General features: G+C 42.0%; 1 protein-coding gene across 1 annotated transcript in view; it reads left to right on the top strand.

The window, feature by feature from the left end:
• tenm1 (teneurin transmembrane protein 1) overlaps positions 1-22,653 on the top strand; it is a 207,813-nt gene that overhangs the window by 181,524 nt on the left and 3,636 nt on the right. Inside the window, exons 24-37 of the mRNA XM_030396497.1 lie at positions 1,219-1,302; positions 1,720-1,914; positions 4,952-5,039; positions 6,620-6,816; positions 8,743-9,056; positions 9,955-10,127; positions 11,757-12,001; positions 12,778-13,071; positions 14,348-14,592; positions 15,321-15,463; positions 17,170-17,381; positions 18,241-18,542; positions 19,201-19,907; positions 20,607-20,749. Of these exons, the coding sequence (XP_030252357.1) occupies positions 1,219-1,302; positions 1,720-1,914; positions 4,952-5,039; positions 6,620-6,816; positions 8,743-9,056; positions 9,955-10,127; positions 11,757-12,001; positions 12,778-13,071; positions 14,348-14,592; positions 15,321-15,463; positions 17,170-17,381; positions 18,241-18,542; positions 19,201-19,907; positions 20,607-20,749 (3,342 nt within the window). The remainder of the gene's footprint in view (positions 1-1,218; positions 1,303-1,719; positions 1,915-4,951; positions 5,040-6,619; positions 6,817-8,742; positions 9,057-9,954; positions 10,128-11,756; positions 12,002-12,777; positions 13,072-14,347; positions 14,593-15,320; positions 15,464-17,169; positions 17,382-18,240; positions 18,543-19,200; positions 19,908-20,606; positions 20,750-22,653) is intronic.

Here is a 22,653-nt window from a genome sequence, read left to right as displayed (position 1 = left end):
TGCGATGTGATATTTGTAAGTCTACACAGAAAGTGGATGCTAACAAGCTAGGCTAACCTAAGCTTCTCTGGGAAAGTGCCTTAGCCTTGCTTGTTAACATTAGCACTAAGTCCCTTAAGACATTACTTCTATTTCATATTATTTCCACACCTGCTGGGTCATTGTTAGCTCTTGCACACTCATGTGCATAGGGTGATAAGCTTGCGTTTAGCCATAGAATTCAGTGCTAAATGACCAGGCAGTCAACTTTTACAGCGATTGGGAGAGTACCAAATGTCTGGAGTGATATATTATTTTTAGTGGCTGCCCACACAGATATTGCACCAACACTGACAAAAGAACCAAAGAATTCACGCCTCCTCCATTTTTAAGGTGCGGAGGAGGCACACTGACCAAGTCACTACATAAGTTGAAAACAAATACTAAGAAAATATCTATTGATTTCTAGGCAAAATTGTGTTTTCGTTCCAGTTTGACTTTAATTCGACAGGCCCAGCTCTGTGTACAACTCCACTTAACTTCTGAAAGTGATGGCCTGACATCCCTTCAAAGTTCAATATCATGGGCAGGAGAGATTTGATGTGTGTCCTCTTTGGCAAAGGACAGAGTGAGTCCTGCTTGATGAATCTCTCTACCTCTTAAAATGGGATTTCAAAGTGAACCCTCTCCTCTCTCATTTGACAGAGCCTATAATTGGACATGTCAGTGGCAATTTAACATGATCCATTTATTTACCAATCCATCGTCAGAGTCATCAATCACGGCACTGATCCCTCAGACGGGCCGCTTCGACTCCACAGCTCACAGTTTGAGTGTTTGTTTGTGCGAGATAGACGTGAAGTGATGTGGGTGGCTTTGCGCTATAGTGTAGGTTTGTCTCTCTTTGACCCCCACAGTGTTAGCAGGCAGGGTGTGCTATTTGAGCAGGCGGCGATCATGGTTATTGGCTGACATTTGGAACAGTGCCGAGGCGAGCCAGTGTGAGTCTTGAATAAACACGGGGAAGGCTCCCTGCCCGCCACTGACCTTTGCATGCGCAGGGAGGGTCAGGAAGCCCAATGCTATGTTATTAAGGAGATTTTATTTGTATCACCTGTAGCTGACTGTGGCAGTTGATACCCTCCGAGGCCTTCGTGTTCTTTTGTTCTAATTTATGAAATAAATATAGTTTTTGACGTACGTACTGTGTTCTTGCAAATGTGCGTGTCACTCCCGCAGGTGCGTCTGGAGTGGCCAACAGACCTGGCCATTAACCCTCTGGACAACTCCCTCTACATCCTGGACAACAACATTGTCCTGCAGGTAAAGGAACAAATTCCAGCGCTGTTTCCTTGAAAGACTGGGAACTATATGTAGCAGTGAAAGAAAGAGTCATGAAGTATTTCTCACAAATTGCAGGGCTGTCACTTAAGGTGCATTTAGCGTGAGTGAAGCAGCGAACATAAAAGACAGGAAAAGAGCACCTTGTTAAAAAAAAATAACATGCTATCATCGCTCTCTGTGGAAGTTGTTTTTAAGAAACTGTCGGTCAAGTTTTGCTTATTACCTAAACACTTGTTATCCTTGATTTAATGAATCCTCTGTGTGTCTTGCAAAAAACCTAATTACTCATTAGATGAAGCAGGTTTCCATTTGGTTATATTCATGCACTGAATAAACAAAGATATATTGTCAGTGCCTTGTTACTTTTACATTGTGGTGTATTTTTTTTAATATCAGGTATCAGAAAGTCTTCAGGTGCGTATTGTGGCCGGCCGCCCCATCCACTGCCAGGTTCCAGGGATTGACCACCACTTGGTGAGGTGGGCAGCTGTGCGAGCCACCCTGGAGGCTGCGAAGGCCATCGCCTTGTCCCACCTGGGTACACTGTTCATCGCTGAGACCGATGAGAGGCGCATCAACCGCATCCAACAGGTCACCCAGGCACCAAAAACACCAAGTTACTTTTATCTTGTATTTAGCTTGAGATGGTCAGACTGGGATTTTAGGGCAAAAAAGAAATCTCTCACACAATAGACCCTAACTTTTCTCTTGAAGAAGATTTACGTATCCAAAGTGTTAATATATTGCTCTATACTCCTAGTGACTGCTGTCAAATGTAATTTGCTGTTTTAGCTGTTTTATTGCACCTTATAATCAGAGGTTTTCTGTCAGGAGAGGCAAGCCAGGCAAAAGTCCCCCCGATGAAATCTGGGAAAGGTCCCTCATATTGACACATTCTGCATAGACAATATAAAACGTATTAATCTCATCTCATTAAGCCTTTAAGTGTTGATGCTCACTGGTCTTATAATGTAGGGTTATTTACTATACGGCAATGTTGAAGTTCATCTTTCGTCATAATTTAGGTTTTTCATTTTTCTGGATTTTAACATTTCTACCAGTGTAAACCTACAAATTAAAAACAGAAAGGCTTGGATTTCATACATTATTTATAGAATAAGGATTTTTGCATTAAACCCTCCAAATTCTGCAACAGCCACCATCTTAACTGAATTCAGAGGATGTGCCGAAACGTTGCACGCCTCTGTGCATGATCACAAAACAACCCTGCAAGAATGTCTGTTACATCTCAGTTGACAAACAGGAAAAGAAAGGTGCAATCGACAACAGTAATCCATTCGTCTATACGACTCTAATTTAGCCTCACACTCGATGCATGACATACCACGTGATACCGACCCGCTGCGGCCTGGTTGTCTGACAGCAGTGTTCATATTCTGCCTCTTGCATGACGAAAATACAAAACTGTGATGCACTCAAATACATCTAAAAGCCTGTTTTTCATTTAAGGAACAAACATATTCTTCTCCATTAGGTCCATTAGCTAGCAGCATGCTACCAAAGGCCCACAGCATTTGGGCACCAGCGCTACAAAGATATTGCCTGCTGGACTCAATCAATAGTCCCTTTGTGGTCAGCAGTACCACGCTGAGTCCATGTGGAGGCAGACAGGAACATAAAATGCCTTTTTGATGGAGACCGGCCAGCCATGTTTGATGGGGCAATGAAAATGCCGTCTTATTTTTCTTTCTGTGTTTGTCACACCTCTTTTATGTCGGACCCATATATATCTTGAATACCAGAATGTTTCAAACGGAAAGTCAAACGAGAACAAAAAAAAAATACTCCAGCCTCATAAGACGTCGGAGTTATTCATGAAGGGTGCTAAACTATCAGCTACAGGTAGAAGTTGTCCTCTGAAGATAAACAAAACCATTTTATGACACTGAACCGCAAAACAAAATTAATGATGATGTGTTGCAGATTTTCTGACGTGCAATCAACTCATTCAAGAAATTAAATTACATGCAGGGAATTGTGTCACTTGCGAGACAGACTGGCTGCACACAGGTCCAGACTGACAATACATTTTAAAAATGACACAAAGATTAAATGCTACATTTAATCTTAAATGACAGAGCTTCGTCTTGCACTGTTTTAACCAGCCAGTCCAATGTTTTGACATATTAAACTTGAACACGCCTTGGCAACAGTAAAGGATTCGGGCATCGCTTTGGTCCCTGCAGTTGGTCTGCTCTCATGGTCCAGGCACGTCTGTCCGTCACACACACACTCAAGACATTTGGCCGTAACATCAAGCCCCACACACGCATAACCAATATGTGTTGAATTGTATTTTTATCTGGCACTTAGGGTGGGAAAAAGTTATTGAATATGCACGGTACTGAAGCTTTGAGATGAATAAAAATCACAATTGTTGTGGCTGTTGTTTTAGTGTTTTTTCAATTAAGCGCAAATCGCATGCACTTGTTTTCTGTGAAGTGGGCATATTTTTTGAAGACGGAGCCTTTATAGCATAATCCCAAGCAGTGGTGGACTCAGGATGTTTGAGGGGCAGGGGCAAATAAAATAAAAAGAGGCACCAGCACACAGAAAATCGTGATACATTTAAGGGCACGTTATAGGACACTTTCTCATATTTTAGCCCACCTGTGATCATAATACTTTAAAATCCTGTCATTGTCTCTATAGAATTTGGTCTATAATTTAAAACATAATCTCCTTCTGCTATATTTCACCATCTCTGCCATGTTTGTCCTACGAGTTGATGACTCCAAAACCTAAAACTAGGACTAACTGTCGTCAGATACAATTAATTCTGTCTCAGGTGCTTGATGAATACGGAGTAAAGTCATCAAACTCGAAAAAATTCAGGTTATTGTTGGATTGCTATTGGTGAAAACGGCTAGCAAGCGAAGTATACAAAAACCTGCCTACCTTCACAGCTACATAGATGTTTAATCAACAGGTTACGTCATGTTTTCACACTTCTTTTTTATGCATTATACGAAGAAAATCTGAGATATTAATTAATGAGCTTTGGAGGTGCTACACACAGTCATGAGAGTATTATTATCATGTAACTCCGTCTACAGGATAGCTGTATTAAATGCTCCCAACATTCTCCAAGGGATAATAAAGTTGATTGAAAAAGAAGAAATCCAAATCAAGCATATCTTCCTTAAATCTTCTTCCAATCGCCCGTGCTCCCCCAGGACCAGTTAAGACACATCACCCCTCCAAGATGCATCAGAATCAAGCTGTTGGTGGAGCTGTTTCCACCCTCTTTTATGGCACTTTCCATCAGGACAATCAGTTTAATTTCCAACAAAGCCCAGATAAATTTAGGTCAAACACTGAAGATTTTCTTTTTTCTGCACTTCAGAGAAATCATCTTAGATTGTTGGATTGAAGTGCCGGTCGACTCTCGCTGCCAACGAAATCGCTGTCATTTCTCTCTTATTTCATTTTGAAGTTATTAATTTGTATTTCCAGCTCAGGTGTTTGTGAAATGCCATCATTATCTTGTCTGTGGCAGAGATTGGATGTAACAAAGGCTGTTGTCGAACATTATCTTCTCTAGAGCAATAATCTCCCGGAGCATGTTGGAGCCGCGTATGATGTTTTTTTTCTGAACACTTCACAGGTGTCGACCAACGGGGAGATATCTGTTATCTCCGGAGCCCCCACGGACTGCGACTGTAAGATAGACCCCAACTGTGACTGCTTCTCTGGTGGGTCATCAGGCAGACACACTCACACACACACACACACACACACACACACACTAAGTGAGTGTAGGATTAAGTAATGTGAGAGTATTAGATTATGTGTCATAGGATTACATTAAAGAAATCTTACATATCTGTCTTGGCCTGCAAGGAAACAAAGCAGGACCATTTTCAGAGGCTTGGACGTAACTTAAATAAACTGAAAAAGTCAGAGTGTCTCGATATTGAGTGATTAAATCTTTCTGCCCATGTGTCCCTGCTGGCCAGTAATTTTATTAGCAGTGCCTTAGACGAACGATTTCTCTCATCTGTCTCCTGCACTGTTTTCTTCTCTTCCCGAATGTGTCTAAATTATTTAATTTGGATGGAATTTTAATATCTAAGAAGGGGTTGTTTTGACTGTGCTTGAGAAATAATAGAAAAAAGAATTATGAAAACAACGTTTACAGAAACAAGGACAATGTACAGCGAAGAAACGACAATCGACAGTGTCACAATGGGAAAGTAAGTGAGCATAATATGACGTATAAATGTGTGTGTTTGTGTGTGTGTCTATTTGTATTGGTATTCATGGAGAGGCTCTTTCTTGGCAAAAACCTCCAGCTAAATTTCAGCAAGCACCAGCTTGAGAGAAACCTTTCAAATCCATTCAAATGACAGGCAAAAGAGAAAGCTCTCGTCTCGTTTTAACTGGTTGGTGTATCATGGAAGGGCACCTGAAATGTAATAAAGGGAAGAGGGAAAGGACCAAACAAATAAGCAGATGTTCTTTTGACAGTTAGGCCATGCTTTCATTGTAAGTGTCAGAGGATGTGATTTTATCATTTAATTCTGCTCATGAAAATCAGTCGCTTTTCTATTCAAAATGGAGGGAAGTGTCTCTCCCATGCCACAAGCCAATGGGCTGTAACCATCCCTATTTCTTGGGTTGTACTTTGCATATTTTCAATCATGTCTTGCTGTTAACAGATGATTACTCTCTTCAGAGGCTTTCCGTTTCCATCCCTTCACCGTAGACACTCACGCAGTGTCTTTGAACATGCGCACACGTGTGACGCACACTTGCAAATACAAACAGGCGCACACACACACACACACACACACACACACACACACACACTCACATACAAACACACACATAATGTGCATGCTGTCAAGAGATAAACTGCCACCCTGCTGCCTGCACAGACCCATCAGAGGCCCGGGGCCTACTGCTGACAGCATCTAAAGGGCTTCACCCGGCTATTATCCTGCTGTGCTACCAAAGACATCTGAATGCATTCAGTCACCCACTACCAACGTCTGATAAGGCTGAGGTCACTATCAAGGTGGTCGTACCAACTGCATCAGGAAGCTATGGTATCCCAACAAGTCAAAGTCCTGAGCCAAACTGATAAACGCTTAAGCGGCACCATGGGATCTCATATTTTGCGACGTTTGTGTGTGCCAGTTGTGACTTCTCTCTTTCTCTAAAGAATAATTTGTAATACTCAATGTGTTTGTAACTGTGGGTGCCTTCACTCATGTCATTTTTTTGATAAAGAGTTCTCATTGAAATGATGCCTTCTTGTTTCTCTTATCAGGAGATGGAGGCTACGCCCGTGACGCTCGTCTCAAAGCCCCCTCCTCTCTGGCTGTGGCCCCCAATGGCACCCTGTATATTGCTGATCTAGGCAACATCCGGATCAGAGCTGTCAGCCCCAACCAGCCTCAGCCCAGCCCTGCTGGACTGGTGGAGATCAGCTCCCCGCTGGACCAGGAGCTCTATCTCTTCAGCCAGGTACACAGTGCCTAAGCTGTGTCTGTAGGACATGTGTAACTGCATGTGAAATATCTAGATACGTGATACTTGAACCATTAAATGTGAATTTTCCTTAATTTTGTGTAATTATGAGCTGTTAGTAAATTTTAACTTCACTATGATTTACATATTACTAAATTAAAACAGGTTTAGCCACACAAACTAGTTCATACGTAGAGATTTACTGTTACTGTATATAGTTGTTATATAGTTATAATTGCCTTGTGTTGGCTAGTGCTAACTGCTGAGAAGCTAACTAAATGAACAAACAAACAGAGCTAATGTTAGCTTGCTAATATGAATATGATTCGTTTGGAGGGGAAAAAAGGTAACATGGTCAACTTATCTACCCTGAGACTTAATTTAACCTTGGATGATTTTAAATTGAATTAAACAAAAATAACACAACATAACCTGTATTACAAAACTTAATGCTGAGACTGAACGACAAAATGATGTCAGCTAAGTTAGCATAATCACATTGGCTTTTCTCATTCCCAACCCTACTACTAACTCTGAAACACTTATTTCTCCATGCATGAAATATATGAGTCAAACAAAATAAACTAGATTTAGATAAGACTTGTTGTTAAGCTATATTGTGTCCCCGAAATGTGACATTTTTGGAAGTGATGCTAGGCTACATCTTGTGATGCTATGATGACATCCTGTTTATATCAGTAAACACCTAAGTTTCTACTAACTAAGACAATATTAATTGTAGTATGATATATTAATTAATTAATATTAATATTTTTTTTGGCAGCTAGTACTAAGAATGCTGTACACCCAAACATAGTGTAAACGTATTTATGAAACCATTAGCAATTTTTTATGTTGATGTAGAATTGAAATCTAATGACATTGTAGACAATTAAAGTAATACATTCTTCAGTCCATGCTTTATTGACTGAGAAAATAAAATCAGAGTGAGGCAAAACACTGTCAAATGTGTCCCGTACATTACATCTTATGCACTTATATTATTCTCTGCCTACGGGGTTACGTTTTCACCTGTATCCGTTTGTTTGTTGGTTTGTTGGTTGGTTTGTCAGCAGAATTACACAAAAACTACTGAGCGGATTTCTGCGAAACTTGGATGGAGGATGGGTCTTGGGCCAGAATAAACCCAGTAACTTTTAGTGCGGATCAGGGTAAAGGGACAGGTCCAGGAATTTGTCATTAACATTGTGAGATGAGGCATTTGTCTGGATTATTTTACCTAATTTATCCATAGAGTTTAGAGTTACAGGGATATTGCATGTTAATAACATTTCTGTAAATTTTCCAATTTAGACAGTCTGGCTTATTTTTCGACTGCAGACTATAGTCCTGGGAGGAGGTAAATTTAAGTGGCTGATATCTATGATGCAGATCCAAATAAAAATCTGGATCTATCAAATTTAAATGTTTTTTGTGTGATACCATGAACTAGGCTCCATTAAAGTAAAAGTGAATGTGGCATTAACGGATGTATGCACGCTACTGAGTGTCATTCTAGTTAGGAATGCGATTTTTGCTGTTGGAGTGGCTAGTTTGCAATAAAATCAAAGGGAACAAACTTTAAACCTTTAAACTTCACCCTTTTTTTGGAGTGGCAGACTGCACAGAACAGGAGACTAGAAGTCCAAGCTTAAATAACCTTTTGTTCTTCTTTGACACCAACTATGTCAGTGAACATGTGAATTTAGGGTGCTAGGAAAAAAAACAACAGATTTCTCAGCATGAGAACTCAGCTTTCTCTGTCAATACAGCACACACTGAGGATTTTACAGCTTAAATTGACTGCATTTACCATCAACACTGACATCCACAAGTGGTGAATTTTCCCTCTCGTGGAGTTAAAATAGTGAATACTGGCTGCACCCGACCCTGCCAACTCTTTCCTCTTCTTCTCCATGACAGAATGGTTCCCACATGTACACCAAACACCTGATCACAGGCCACTACCTGTACAACTTCTCTTACGGCACGGACGGCCAGCTGTCTGGACTGACGAGTCGTGACAACCGCGGGCTCCAGGTGAGGAGGGATGCTCACGGAGTGCCTCTCTGGCTGGCACTACCTGGTGGACAGGTGTACTGGTTGTCTCTTAGCAACAGCGGAACACTGAGAAAGGTGTCAGCCCAAGGCCATGACATCGCCCACATCACTTACCATGGCAACACGGGTCTCCTAGCAACCAAGAGTGATGAGAACAGTTGGACCACTGTTTATGAGTAAGTTTGTTTTCTCTGCTTATTGTTCTCTCATCTTTCTTTCTTTTTCCTTTCTGTGTGTCTTCTGTTCATCTGTCTTTTTTTCATTTTTGTACATCCGAGTATCTTTTGTCCTGTCTTTTTCTTTTTATTTGTTTATTTCGTTGTCTTGCCTTTATCTTTTATTTCTCTTTCTGTCTGTTGTGTCTTTATTTTTTCGCTTTCTGTCAGTCGCTTTGTTTAATAGTTTTTTCTTCTGTCTGTCTTTTTCCTTTGTTCTTTCTTTTGTCTTTTTATATTTAGTCTTTCTTTCTATCTTTTCTCCCTTTTTTTGTTTTTTCTGTCTTTTGTTGTTATTTTTCTTCTTTTCTGCCTTTTCCTTTCCGTTTCACTTTTATTCAGTTGTGGTTGGTTGCTTGTCTCTGCATATGCTTGTATGTATAAACAGGCAGTGTGCCTGTGTGTTAATGTGAGACAGGGTTTGTGTTAGCGGTGTGAAATGTGAGTGCCATCTGGTGGTAAGTAGAGCATCACCGTAGAAAAACTGGAAAGACTTCTCCCTTCAGTTGAGTCTTTCTTGAAAAGACTGATTAGCTGAAGAATGACTTTGCAACACTTTGATCACACAGTCAGTATCATACATATAGCAGGCGCACACAAAAACACATCTGTCTGAATTATTCACCACTACCGACCGAGCCTCTGTCTCAAATTCCACAGCTGGATAATTACACATATAAATCATAGCTGACACTTACTCTGTGCCGATGTTTGTGTATGGGGGCGGGAACGGAGCGATAGGGAGAATGTGTGCACACGTCCATGTACCAATGTATGGCTGCATTCATTTGTCCAAGAGCGGCAGTTATCTGCATGTGTTTGTGCTTGTACATCATCCTCTCTGCTGTTTTTCCCCAAGGTACAACAGCGAGGGCCGTGTGACCAACATCACCCTCCCCACTGGTGAGGTTAGCGGTTTCCACGGCAACCTGGAGCGCTGGTCTCGGGTGGAGGTTGAGGCGTCCAACCGCGAGAACTTTGTCACCAGCACCAACCTGTCTGCCAGTGACACCATCTACACGTTCAGACAAGGTACAGCATCATGGCGCATTGTGAGGTGTTTTCCCTTCCTCAGAGGTCAAGTAGGGACTTTGGTTGAATGTGGGAGGACAGTGGAGTTTACACATTGTCAAAACATGGAGGCACTGGTGTGGTGTGGCCATGTATTCACAGGGTTGACAAGTAGGAAAGATTGTAACCTCGCCATGATGCATCTACCCCCATCTAGTTTACCACAAACACAAGGCCGGGCCGCTTATGACTCATCTGGGGGGGACTAAAGTAAGGCAGCATAGCACGGATGTATATGGAGGACAGACTGTAAGGTTATAGTGATGTTTAAACATTTATGACTGGCAAACTGCAATAGCGTGGCTGTTATTCTGGTCAGGTCAGACAAACTGACCTGTGCTCCTCCTTCTCCATCGTGTGCACAGAAGATTCACAGCTTTGAAAAGGGGTTTAGACTTTTTATTTCCTATGAATAATTCACAGATAGATCTGATATGACCCCCTTACATAACCAGACTAATGGGTAGTGTGAAAAAAGTGTTTTTTATTTATTTGCAAAAAAAAAAAAACGAAAAAGATTCCAATCTGACTGACGTGTGAAACGTCTTAACGACCGCGGCAAAGAAACGGAGGAGAGGGCAGAGATGAGAGGAGGAGAAAATGAGAGTGGAGTGGAGGAGCCGCTCATGGGAGCAGTTTCTTCTCATGTCATCCCTTTAATTGCTTTCTAGCAGTTGTCACAATGACAGGACTGCAGGGAGAGAGGAGCTGCTCCAACACACACAAATGCCCTCGCGCACATGCCAGCGATACAGTGTGACAGAGCTGCCAGGGAAGAGTCGAAATGACCCCCTATTTCAGAGCGGCCCCTCCTTTTACGCCCACCACCCACAAATTCACGGTGTCTATTCCTGCCTCTGAGGCAACAATAACCATATGTACAGAGAGAAGTTTTATAGCGGTGGAGGGAATAGAAGTTACTACCAAGTTTATTGGGTGCATTAAGTTTTATGATTAATATATAGTTTTATGATTATTTTTGCATTTTCTTTTATTAATTGTGTATTAGAAATGATAGAGGCTTGTGACAAAGTGATGTTGGTGTGTGAACAGTCTGTAAGAAATCCTACTCAGCAAATACAGAAATGAAAGAACAGTTTCTGAGAAACCTTTGCAATGTGTGAAATGCTCTCATGGCCAAACACCTCTCTTCTGCTACTTCTATTCTCTCACTCTCTCTTCCTCTTTTATTGCTCTCTTTCTCTCTCTCTCTCTCACTTTCTGTCCATCTGCCTCTCTTTTTCAATAGAATTCGTTTTTTCTGAAGGGACAATACAGTACAATACAGATACAGTACAGCGCTAATGTTGCAGAGAACATTTAAAAAAAGATATACTAAGCACAGAGAATTAGCAATTAATTCCAAAAAAGCACCTTCACAAGAAGCCAGACTTGTATTCATTGCATTCACGCCGTCTGCTTCTATATCTCTCTGATTCTTCTCAGGACAGTTTTCATCAGACAGTAACTGATGTTTTTCCAGACAGTAACTGATGTTTTTCACCCTTCTTTTCACTTGCTGCATTTTGCATCCTTGTGTGAATCTGTGGTTTTCTTCGCTCTTCTGTACATGTGTGACCCACCCATAAGACCACGCTCAGAGTTCATACAGAGTCAGCGCCGACGGCTCGTTCCTTGTGTCGCTTGCGAGCGGGATGGAGCTGTCACTCAGCACGGAGCCCCTCCTCCCCGGAGGCGTCGGGGGCGGAGTCAGTCCCACGGCCAGCCGCTGTAACATCAGTCTGCCCGGAGACCATGCCCCCAGCCTGATCGAGTGGAGGCAAAGGAAGGAGCAGAGCAAGACTAACTACAGCACCTATGAACGCAGGCTCAGGGTAAAACACTAAATCACTGAATTATTCTTCAGCTATCTCAGATAATATATAAAACCCGGTGCTTTAAGACAGCATGCATTATCAACCTGATACACTGGTAAACAGGAAACGTCACAACACCAGCCAAATACCAAGAAAACATGTGTGAATAGGTCAAATTACATCACCTCAGCCACATCTTAGAAATGTGAAGTGTTGTGCAACCTGACCTTCCAACACTCCTCCAGAAATGCCCCTTCTCAGTGCTCTCCTTCCATTTGTTTTTGAGCCAAACTGAACAGTGGTACTGTCTGGTGTTACTCAACATGTAAGATGTTTTGACTGATTAACAACGTCATGACGAGCAAGCCGATAGGTCAAATGACTCGGAACCCGTTAGCTGTACTTTCCACAAATCACACGCCAACTGCAACACCTCTTCTCTTCCTCCTTGGCAAGGAAAGCATGCTGCAAAAAGACAGCATATTTCATATTTCAAGAGAAGAGAACATTTTATTAGATGTGTGCAAATTAATTAGCAATCCCCAGGACTCAGCTCTTCACTTGTTCACAAGGCAATTTATTGTTATTATGCAGGTCCGGTTTGCTGTAAATGTCACAATTAATTTATCTAAACTAATGAAATCTCTGCTTCTCTCAGACATGCCACTTCATTCATATTTGCATGTCTGAGGCCTTATTTAAAATGTATGATTATCATGAAGCAGTCAAATTAAAAAGTTTTCTTTCGTTCTCCATCTTGTTGACATTTCACTGATTTTTTTTCTTCTTTTCAGGCACATAACAGGAACCTGCTGTCCATAGACTTCGACCAGAGCACCAGAGTAGGAAAGATCTACGATGACCACAGAAAGTTCACTCTCCACATCCAGTATGACTCGCTTGGACGCCCTGTGGTCTGGTCCCCCAGCAGCAAATACACTGAAGTAAACATCAGCTATTCAGGTGGAGGACTGTTGTCAGCCATCCACCGCGGCGATTGGTCCGAACGGCTGGAGTACGAGAACGACAGGGTGGTGTCCAGAACCTGGATCAATGGCAAGATCTGGAGCTACACATACGCAGACAAAGTAAGAGGTGTACTTATAGAAAGAAAAACGTGTGCAGGTGGTGATGTGAGAGACAGTTTCTCTCTGTATCACGCTGAGATTTGTTTGATGGATTCATATCTTCTTGTTTTTGTCTTTGCTGTTAACAAAAAAATCTAACACATCTGCTCTTCCTTTGTTTGCTGCTTCAAGGTGATCGCAGTTATCTGAAACCAAAACTAACACTTACAGCCTGAGAAGCGCTGCAGTTATGCGAGATGAAAGAAACAAAATGAAAAAAATAAAAGATTTAAATCACTTAACCGTAGCATAACAGTACTAATTTTTTAACGTGTTCTTCATCTCCCTTTAAGGCAGCCATTGATCTCCATTCATTTGACTTAACCATGAAAATCAATCTGCAGAGAGAAGAACACGTCCGCCTTAGGTTTTTGTGTAGATTTTTTTGTAATCTGCGCTGATGGCTGCTTGGCCACACAACAGTACAGTTAGAGTGGCAAGCAGACAAGATGTTCATTGTGATGGATTCTGTCACTCAAGCTAGTTTCAAGGCTCCGTTTCAGTGTTCTTGAGTGGTGAAAAGAAAGGAAATCAGTGATATCGTGAAAGTGGACTTTACAGTCAACAGTCACCATGCTTTACAGAGGGGAGAAATACTGAGGTGTGTTCCTTCAAGTGTGTGACGAAGCTGAAAGCTACCAGAAGCTATAATTTCCGTCCTTGAAATTAATTGAAATATTTAATTACATGATATTCAGCCTGAAATACATTTAGTGTCATCTTTTGGTCTCACTAAAGTGTAAATGAGCTCATATTACAGAGCCATCGAAGAATTAATAATACCTGCATGTATTATTCAGCCATTAATATTAAACCTTACAGTTAGATAGAAAAGTATTTTTACAACACATTATTTTACTGTAGTTCAAACAGTTAAAATAACTACAGGTTGAAAGCTTCCTGAGATGTGAAATCAAAGTAGAACAGTTCACAAAATCTTCAGCAGTCGTCTGAAAAATCCAGAGCTCCACTTGTGGTGACTTTGTTCATTTTCATTTTCAGTTTTTCAGGATTAAAAAGCCTTCAGTGATTAAGTGAAAAAAAAAAAAAAAAAACTGGTCCTCAAGGTAGAGCCAAGGTTGCCTCTGAAGTGCAGACCCTTTTTGGTGATGCAAAGTTTTCACCGAATGACAGTGAAACACAAAAAATACACCAGACAGAGAGAAGAAAAAGCTCCTCAAACCAAAGTGCTACAGTGTTATCACTCTGCTCTGCATCTGTCTTGTGTTTCCTGCAGTCTATTATGCTGCTCCTGCATAGCCAGCGGCGCTATGTCTTTGAATACGACCAAACGGACCGTCTGGTTGCTGTAACCATGCCCAGCATGGTGAAGCACACCCTGCAGTCGCTCCTGTCCATCGGTTACTACAGGAACATATACACTCCTCCTGACAGCCAGTCCTCCTTCATGCAGGACTACACCCTGGACGGGCGGCTGATGAGGACTCAGTACTTGGGAACAGGACGCAGTGTCATCTACAGGTACTGAGCGTTGCTGGCTGTTGGTTTAATCAGTCCATTTGGGGAGGCAATGCAGTGTGGAAGAGGTGACATTGGCGACGCTACCGGTCTGATTTTTGATGAAACTTGGAGGCATTATGCATCTTGGCAATATAGTCAGCCCTATAAAAACATAACACCGATTGGCTTGAGGAAGGTGCCATAATTAAAGGCTAATCTCAGAAATTTAAAAGCCCCTTTACAGCTCTGACACAATACTTGTCACACATACACACACACGCGCAGCTGTCCTTACAAATTACACTGATTGGACTAATGGGGAGACTGATTAAAGGTCACATTTTTTATCATCATACTATGTCAGACAGCACTGATCTGATTTTGATGAAAGTTGGAGGACTGATTCGGGTTGCGTCCTGGCATTTAACATTTTTAATAATCATTGGCTGGATGGGGACACTACAGTATAATAAACGGTCCCGTTTTCACGATTTGAAAGGCCATAACTGCCACAGCAGCCAGTCTGAATTTGATGAAATGTTGAAGGATGCTGCAACTTGTTCCCTAATGGCCCAAGGGATCTTTTTATTATTCATGAGGTATAGCATGTTTACTTATATTGCAGTTCAAACGTTTTACTTTAGCTTTTATTTATTATTATTTAAATACCACTTCTGACACTTACTTATTTGTCAGCTATTATATAAATTGTTCCTCTCTTTACTCGTTTTTTTTTTTTTTTTTTCAAGGTACACACCAGCGGCCCGGCTCTCAGAGGTGGTTTATGACTCCACCCTGGTGACCTTCACTTACGACGACGCCTCTGGCACTGTCAAGACCATTCATCTCACCCATAACGGCTTCATAAGCTCCATACGATACAGACAGACAGGTACAACGCAAGCACGCATGCACGCTAAACACACCAGCAGCCGCACGTTTTAAATATTCACAACGTGCAATGTATCATCTTTGAGTGAGTATTTTAAAACGGCCCAAGCATCTGCTTTGTGATGGCACAGTCATGCATCTCAAACCAGATTTTCATGAGTGGTTCGAACTCTGTCGTCTGGCTTTGAGTCAGCCCTTATGCGATTTCATCTGAGAATGAGGCAGCCACAGTTAGAGGTGTGAAAAGGCCGAGCAATGTTCGAGTGGAAGAGACTGTGGTCAACCACAGCTGTACGAGACCACCCCCTGGGCTCTGAGCTGAGCCGTCTCTTCCCCACCTCCGCAACCCAGGCTGACTGATCAAAGTGAGCAAGACAATGTACAAATATAGGGTTATATGTGGTAGGCTAGGTGTGGGTAAACTACACTGCATCTTGCCTGCCTGTCTGTGAATTTTTCTGTGTTCGTACGCATCTGCACGGGACAGGAAATCTCACTTTAGGGTATCAATTATAACCCTAATGACCTGACAGTTGTTTCATTTATGATTGGGAAAATGAGTTCTAAAGACACTGTACTTCATAAAGGACGGTATTATCCAGTAATAGCATGACCATCAGTGGGTCCCTGTAGCTGTGGCTCCTGATACGTTTATATTCCTTCATTCTTAACACAGTTCACCAATTCCCTCAAGTTACAGAGTCCTTTGCAGGGTCGCTGACAGTGCTCTCATCTCTGCTGCTGGTTCACTTCACATTGCTTTGTGATTGGCTCGCCGTGATCAGGTGTCACTAATCTGTGGGGCACAGCTGTATGTGTGTGTGCGAGCGTGTGTGTGTTTATCGCTTTGCCCTCACTGTGAATAGACTCTCACCTTCCTTTAACTGATCTCATTTCAGCAGAACAAACGGAGCCTTGGAGAGAGGAGAGATAGTGGTAATTGTCCCTTGAGAGGAGACAAGGAAGAGTAGGGACCCAAAAAAAAAGAAAAAAAAAGAAGGAGAGACAGGGATATAGAGAGAGGTAGGTAAGAAAGGAGAAAAGAAACAGAAGAGGAAGAGGGAAAGACGACAGCTTGGGGAAGTGACAGCTAGAGAAGCGAGACGAACAGACTGCAAGTTCCCCAGGGCTCTAGAAAAGCCTCCACATCCCTCTTAGTACTTCTGCCATTTTCCCATTAGCGCAGGTTTTAGAATCAACATTCCACAGAAAATAAAAATAGAAGATGTAATGCTGATCCAGCTCTCTACAGTCTCCAAAGCCAGACACTTAGTCATTTTAACTGCAATCAGAGTCATCTCAAATAGCGCCATAATGGTGTTTCATTAGCAGGCCTTTTTTTTTTTTTTACCAAAAGCTGTAGTAGCTAGCAGTAGAGGTGATGAATGGTGTTGTTAAAGTTGATGTTCTGACATTAAGGAGCACATTGGCCCATCATGGCTATTGTCTTTAGATTTCATTATCTCTCCATATTAAAGGTCACCACTGGAAATGCCATAGAGGTGTGGGGATAGTTAAGATTGAATGGATTGCGCTGCGTGTGTCTCTGTTAATGATGTTGAATTAGGCCTTGATTTGAATTAATTGGGCAGGCTTGTACAGATAGCGTGATGGCCGACTGTGAGGGCAGTGTGTAAAAATGCATGTGTGGTGCGAGTCCATGTACATGCAAATGTGTGCTTCTGAAACTTTAATAACTCTGCGCAGGCCCCCTGACAAGTCGACAAATCTTCCGCTTCAGTGAAGAAGGCTTGGTCAACGCCAGGTTTGACTACAGCTACAACAATTTCAGAGTGACGAGCATGCAGGCGGTCATCAACGAGACCCCTCTTCCCATTGACCTGTATCGCTACGTCGATGTATCGGGACGAGTCGAGCAGTTTGGCAAGTTCAGCGTCATCTTTTATGACCTCAACCAGGTAGGTAGAAAATGGTCAACTGAAATATAACACACATAAATTAAATCTTTAAGTAGTTGAGTCATTAGTTTTTCCTTGGGTGTAGATGTTGCGTTAAAGCTGCACCAGTCAATGTTTCTATATTAACAATGGATCAAAGTGTATCTATGTTGAAGCATCCCCTCATGGTGATGAATCTACAGAGAATTATAACTATTTGGTGTCTTTCATTTCATTGTTTTGATCATACGGCCAAAGATTTTTACCGTTTTGGTTTACTCCCACGACACCAATCAACCACAACACACCTCAAATTCAGTACGTTTACATGATGTAAGAAAAAGTTGGACTATTGTCTTAGTCTGACTGAACCGGGACATTTAAAGTTCATTTAAACATGTTAGTTCAGCTGATATCGTACTTCATCGAATTTCTCAAAGTCTGAGAATATTTTCACCATTTACAGTGGTACAGCCACCTATAGTGGTGTCCTATAGTTCTTCTGTCACTAAATTGATTCTCACCTGGTGCTTGTGTTCTGGGACAATGGCAGTAGTTCAATTAAATGGCAAAATCAAGTTATGACCATAGCTTGACTTAAGTGCGCATGAAAACGTACTGACTGTACCTTAGCTACACAGTGCTAAAAAAGCAGACAGCGACAAGCTGTTGAAAATGGTGGAGTAGCAGGTTGGCTAAGGGACAGATATTTCACCCAGGAGTCAAGCTACAGAGAGTAAATCTTGGACTTAAATTTGTCAAATGCAAGCACGACTCTGAATAACAGCCCACTAAAGTTACTCCATGTCTACTAGATGTACAAATTTGTAGCTGCATGCTAACTTCTTCGACATAACCTGTCTGATCCACATTTGTTTAGGTGATCACCACCCATTTGATGAAGCACACCAAAGTATTCAACTCCTACGGCCAGGTGGTCGAGGTCCAGTACGAGATCCTTAAATCCATCGCCTACTGGATGACTATCCAGTATGACTCTGCAGGGCGCACAACCACCTGTGACATCAGGGTGGGCGTTGACAACAACGTGACGCGCTACACTTATGAGTACGACGCAGACAGCCAGCTGCAAAGTGCCTCAGTTAATGAGCGGCCGCAGTGGCGCTACAGCTACGACCTCAACGGGAACATCAACCTGCTCAGCCATGGGACCAGTGCTAGGTAAGCCAGCAGAAATATATTTTACGATTGCTTTTTTTGAATTACATTACATGTGTTACAACAAAATTTCTTGGTAGCAGCAAGGCAATGGTGTTGACAAAGTCCCTTTTTCTCAGCTATAAGATGGATTACCATGGAGTATAAAAATTCATAGTCATTCATGGTCCCCAGATGATGATTTCTTCAGATTTAAGTAATTCCCTGACTCAGTCCCCCTTAGAATTAATGCTTATTACTTAAATGAACCCTTAACTTTTTTTCTGGCATGTACTTCAGGTCGAATTGAACTTGGTGAATATCTGTTTATGAACAAGAACTAGAAAAATCTGGCATTAAGATCACCATCAGCATGCATTGTCATTGTGAGAATGTTAGCATGCTAATGTTAGCACTTAGCTCAAAGCACAGGTGTTGCTATCATGGCGATAGACTTGCAGATCATAAACATGGTCGACACAAGTACGTTAACGTAAATGACAATGCCTAGCCCAGATGGCATGAACACACGTCTCGCACAGGTGAAAGTAGCAACGACAATCGTTAAAGGGGCTATATAGAGCTAATGCTTCGATGACCCCAGCAGTAAAGAAACTTGAAACTTAACATTAAACACAGTTCATCGAAATATTACCATAAATATGTTTTGGTTAAATTCCAGGCTGACGCCACTGCGTTACGACCAAAGAGACCGCATCACACACCTCGGCGAGCTACTGTACAGCGTGGATGATGACGGCTTCCTCCGCCAGCGAGCAAACGATCTCTTCGACTACAACTCCAATGGCCTGCTGACTCGGGTCTTCAACAGAGTGACTGAGCGCACCATGTGGTATCGCTACGACGGGCTGGGTCGGCGCGTCGCCACCAAGAGCAGCCAGGGCGAGCAGCTGCAGTTCTTTTACGCTGATCTGTCACATCCCACCAGGGTCAGCCACTTGTATAACCACAGCAGCAATCTGATCACATCGCTGTACTACGACCTGCAGGGCCATCTCATTGCCATGGAGCTGAGCAGTGGGGAGGAGTACTACGTTGCCTGCGACAGCACTGGGAGTCCGAGGGCAGTTTTCTCTAGCAAGGGGCGACTTGTCAAGGAGATCCTCTACACCCCCTATGGAGAGGTCTACCAGGACACCAACCCTGACTTCCAGCTTGTCATTGGCTTCCACGGGGGCTTGTACGACCCTCTCACACGACTGGTCCATCTGGGCAGGAGGGATTACGACACGCTAGCCGGTCGATGGACTTCGCCGAATCACGAACTGTGGGGGGAGCTGAGCAAGGAGCCGAAGCCTTTTAACTTGTACGCCTTCAAGGATAACTGCCCAGTCGGGAGAGTGGAGGAGGTGACGAAGTTTACAACAGGTGAGCTTCACACATGTGCACACACAGACACACACTCGCTCTGTAACTCAACTCTGAATCAGTGGCTCGCATTACGGCCCCTCCCATGGATACAGATAGATATTTCACTCAGCTGCACCCACTCCCACACACTTCTACACCCACACTGGAAACATCTGCCATAAAGTGAGAGTGAAAGGGGCTCGCAGCTAACCACAGGTGAGCTGCGTGTCAGAGAGAGAAGATGTGACAGACAGAATGTACCGGCAACAGAAAGGACAGCCATGTCTCTGATCAGCGTGTTTTTTTTAACACAGGCTGTTATGTCTTGTTCCCTCTGTCTGTCAAGAACATACTGTTTCCCCGAGAGACGAAACAGAAACTCAAGCGAGGGAAAGAGATGGAATAGGAGAGTAGGAGAATGAATACAGGATGTCGGTGGGAGCCGTGCGTCCTTCTGGTTAATGGAACATTCATTTGGCCAGTCACGTTTTCCTGCAGCCGGATTATTTATTACAGAAGGAATCTGTTTGTCGGGGAAACACCAGCCGAACCATCCTGGCAACATATTATGCTCATATATTGTGTGATTTCCTGTCTGAGATGCTGTTTTCCCTGGCCTTATGACTTTTTGTTTGCTTCACAGTATACACATTATATTCTGACTTTCTCCCCCCTGTGCACTTTTCTCTCTCTTTCTGTATGTGTGTGTGTGTCCAGACATCGGTAGTTGGCTGCAGCTATTTGGCTTCCAGCTTCATAATGTTGTCCCTGGCTTCCCAAAGCCTGATGTGGGCAGAATGGAACAAACATACGAACTGATGAAGACACAGACCAAGACACAGAACTGGGACTCCAGCAAGGTGAGCTTCCCTCCACTACAAACCCCAGTCAACTGCAGCGACAAGGTCTAATTATGCGTCTGTATTGCCAGAGTATCAGTAAATCAGTATTCTGTAGAACGATTAAAGTCTTTTGGTGACTCATCTGAGAACTGCAAATGTGTCAAGTTCACAGGGTTGTAACAAAACCACTGTCATGAAAATTGACATTGATAAATAAAATGTGACATACAATTTAAAGTGTCACTTAGGTGCCATTTGTAGATAAAAGTCTTTTGGAAAAGGAGCATGTCAAATAAAAATGAATCTATTATAAATTTAAAAAAACAATTGGGACCATCAACATATCAATGGGTTTTTCAACATGCATTTGCCACTTGTGATTGCATGAATACATACATCAATGGGACAAACAGACACGAAGAGAGAACAAATTGAATGCATAACATAGCCAAATTTACAGAAAGGGCCAAATAGATAAGAATTTGTCATAGAAAGTGTTATTAAAAGTTTATCAAGTTTCATCAAACTTGATATCAAAATTGAGCAGTTTTATAAAGGAGTCTGGGGAATTTCTCTCCGTCATGATCTCCTTGCTGTGGTTAATGTGGCTGCTTTGACCTTCAATATGCTGGTGTTCAGGTTAGCCATCTGCTACTATGCAAAACAGTTTCAAATTGTTTCACATTTTTTTGTCAATTTATCCAGTCATGTTATCCCAGCCATTTAAATTAATACAAAAAACGTAAATGTCGACCACATTAAATTTTGAGTTAATTTAATAAACTGACCCCTCTGTTCCTCCCAACTGTAACTAACTGCCATTGTCTCTGCATGTAATTAAAGTGTCAATGGATAAGATGTGATTATTGGATGAATTAAAAATCTCTCCTATTAAAGCGAAACTCTCGCCAAAATATAACTGTATAAAATGTAGACTTTTTTGTGAATGTACTTGGCCTGCACAATATGAGGAAAATCTGCCATGTGCGATAACACTGTTCAATATTGCGATGACGATATAACTTGCGAAAAATAAAAAAAATATTGAAGTGTGCATATTATTAACTAAACAGTTAATGATTAGAGATGCACCGATCAGGATTTTTGGGGCCGATCACCGAAAGCAGTACCTGCCAATCCCGATATTGCCGATCACCGATCACCGCGTCAAATCCATATTCTTCTATATTTTTGTCTTGTGTAACTTTCATATATTTGATTAATGATTCTTCTTACACAACATTGACATTGTATTATTAAGTATAAAAATTAGGAGATGAGAAAGTATCATGAATTGACCACTGTTTTATTGCAGGCTGAGGCAATGTCCAATATTTCACACTCTAGAGACTCTTAGAGACAACTTGGACTCAGCTTACATAGAGTAACTGTAGCTTACTAGTGGGAATGCATGCAGTCAGGGTGGGAATTTAGTCATTTTAGCGGCAAGTCCATTTTGCCTTCACTTCACATGGAAAAATGTATTAAAACATTTTTTTAATACCAATATCAAGTTAATGTTACATTAGAAAACAGTTTTTTTTAAGTAGGGTTAGGGTTAGGGTGAGGTGATTTTTGTGACACCACACTGAATATTAGTGTTATTAAACATTTCTCCCAATAGAAATTCCCCAAAATTATGGCAAAGCACATTTTTTCCACACAAAAAAATTGTAGAATAACCAGCAGGAGACCACTGATGTGTGGAGTGATTTTGGTGGCACTACACTGAATAATAGTGAAGTTATTGAATATTTTTTGTAGTTTCTTTTTTCGGTGTTGCACTTTGTAGACAGTCCCTGCGCCCTCTTCTCACAGACGGCTGACCATAGAGGCCCGGAGGACCGCTGCTTTTGATAAAAATACGGTTGTAGCTCGTTGTCTACCTCACTACGGTAGGAAAGACCCGTCGTTTGTGTTTT

Source organism: Sparus aurata, chromosome 18 (assembly GCF_900880675.1).
Source record: "Sparus aurata chromosome 18, fSpaAur1.1, whole genome shotgun sequence".
Classification (NCBI taxonomy): Eukaryota; Metazoa; Chordata; class Actinopteri; order Spariformes; family Sparidae; genus Sparus; species Sparus aurata.
The sequence above is the reverse complement of the archived record's forward strand: the minus strand, read 5'-3'. Positions and strand labels throughout refer to the sequence as shown.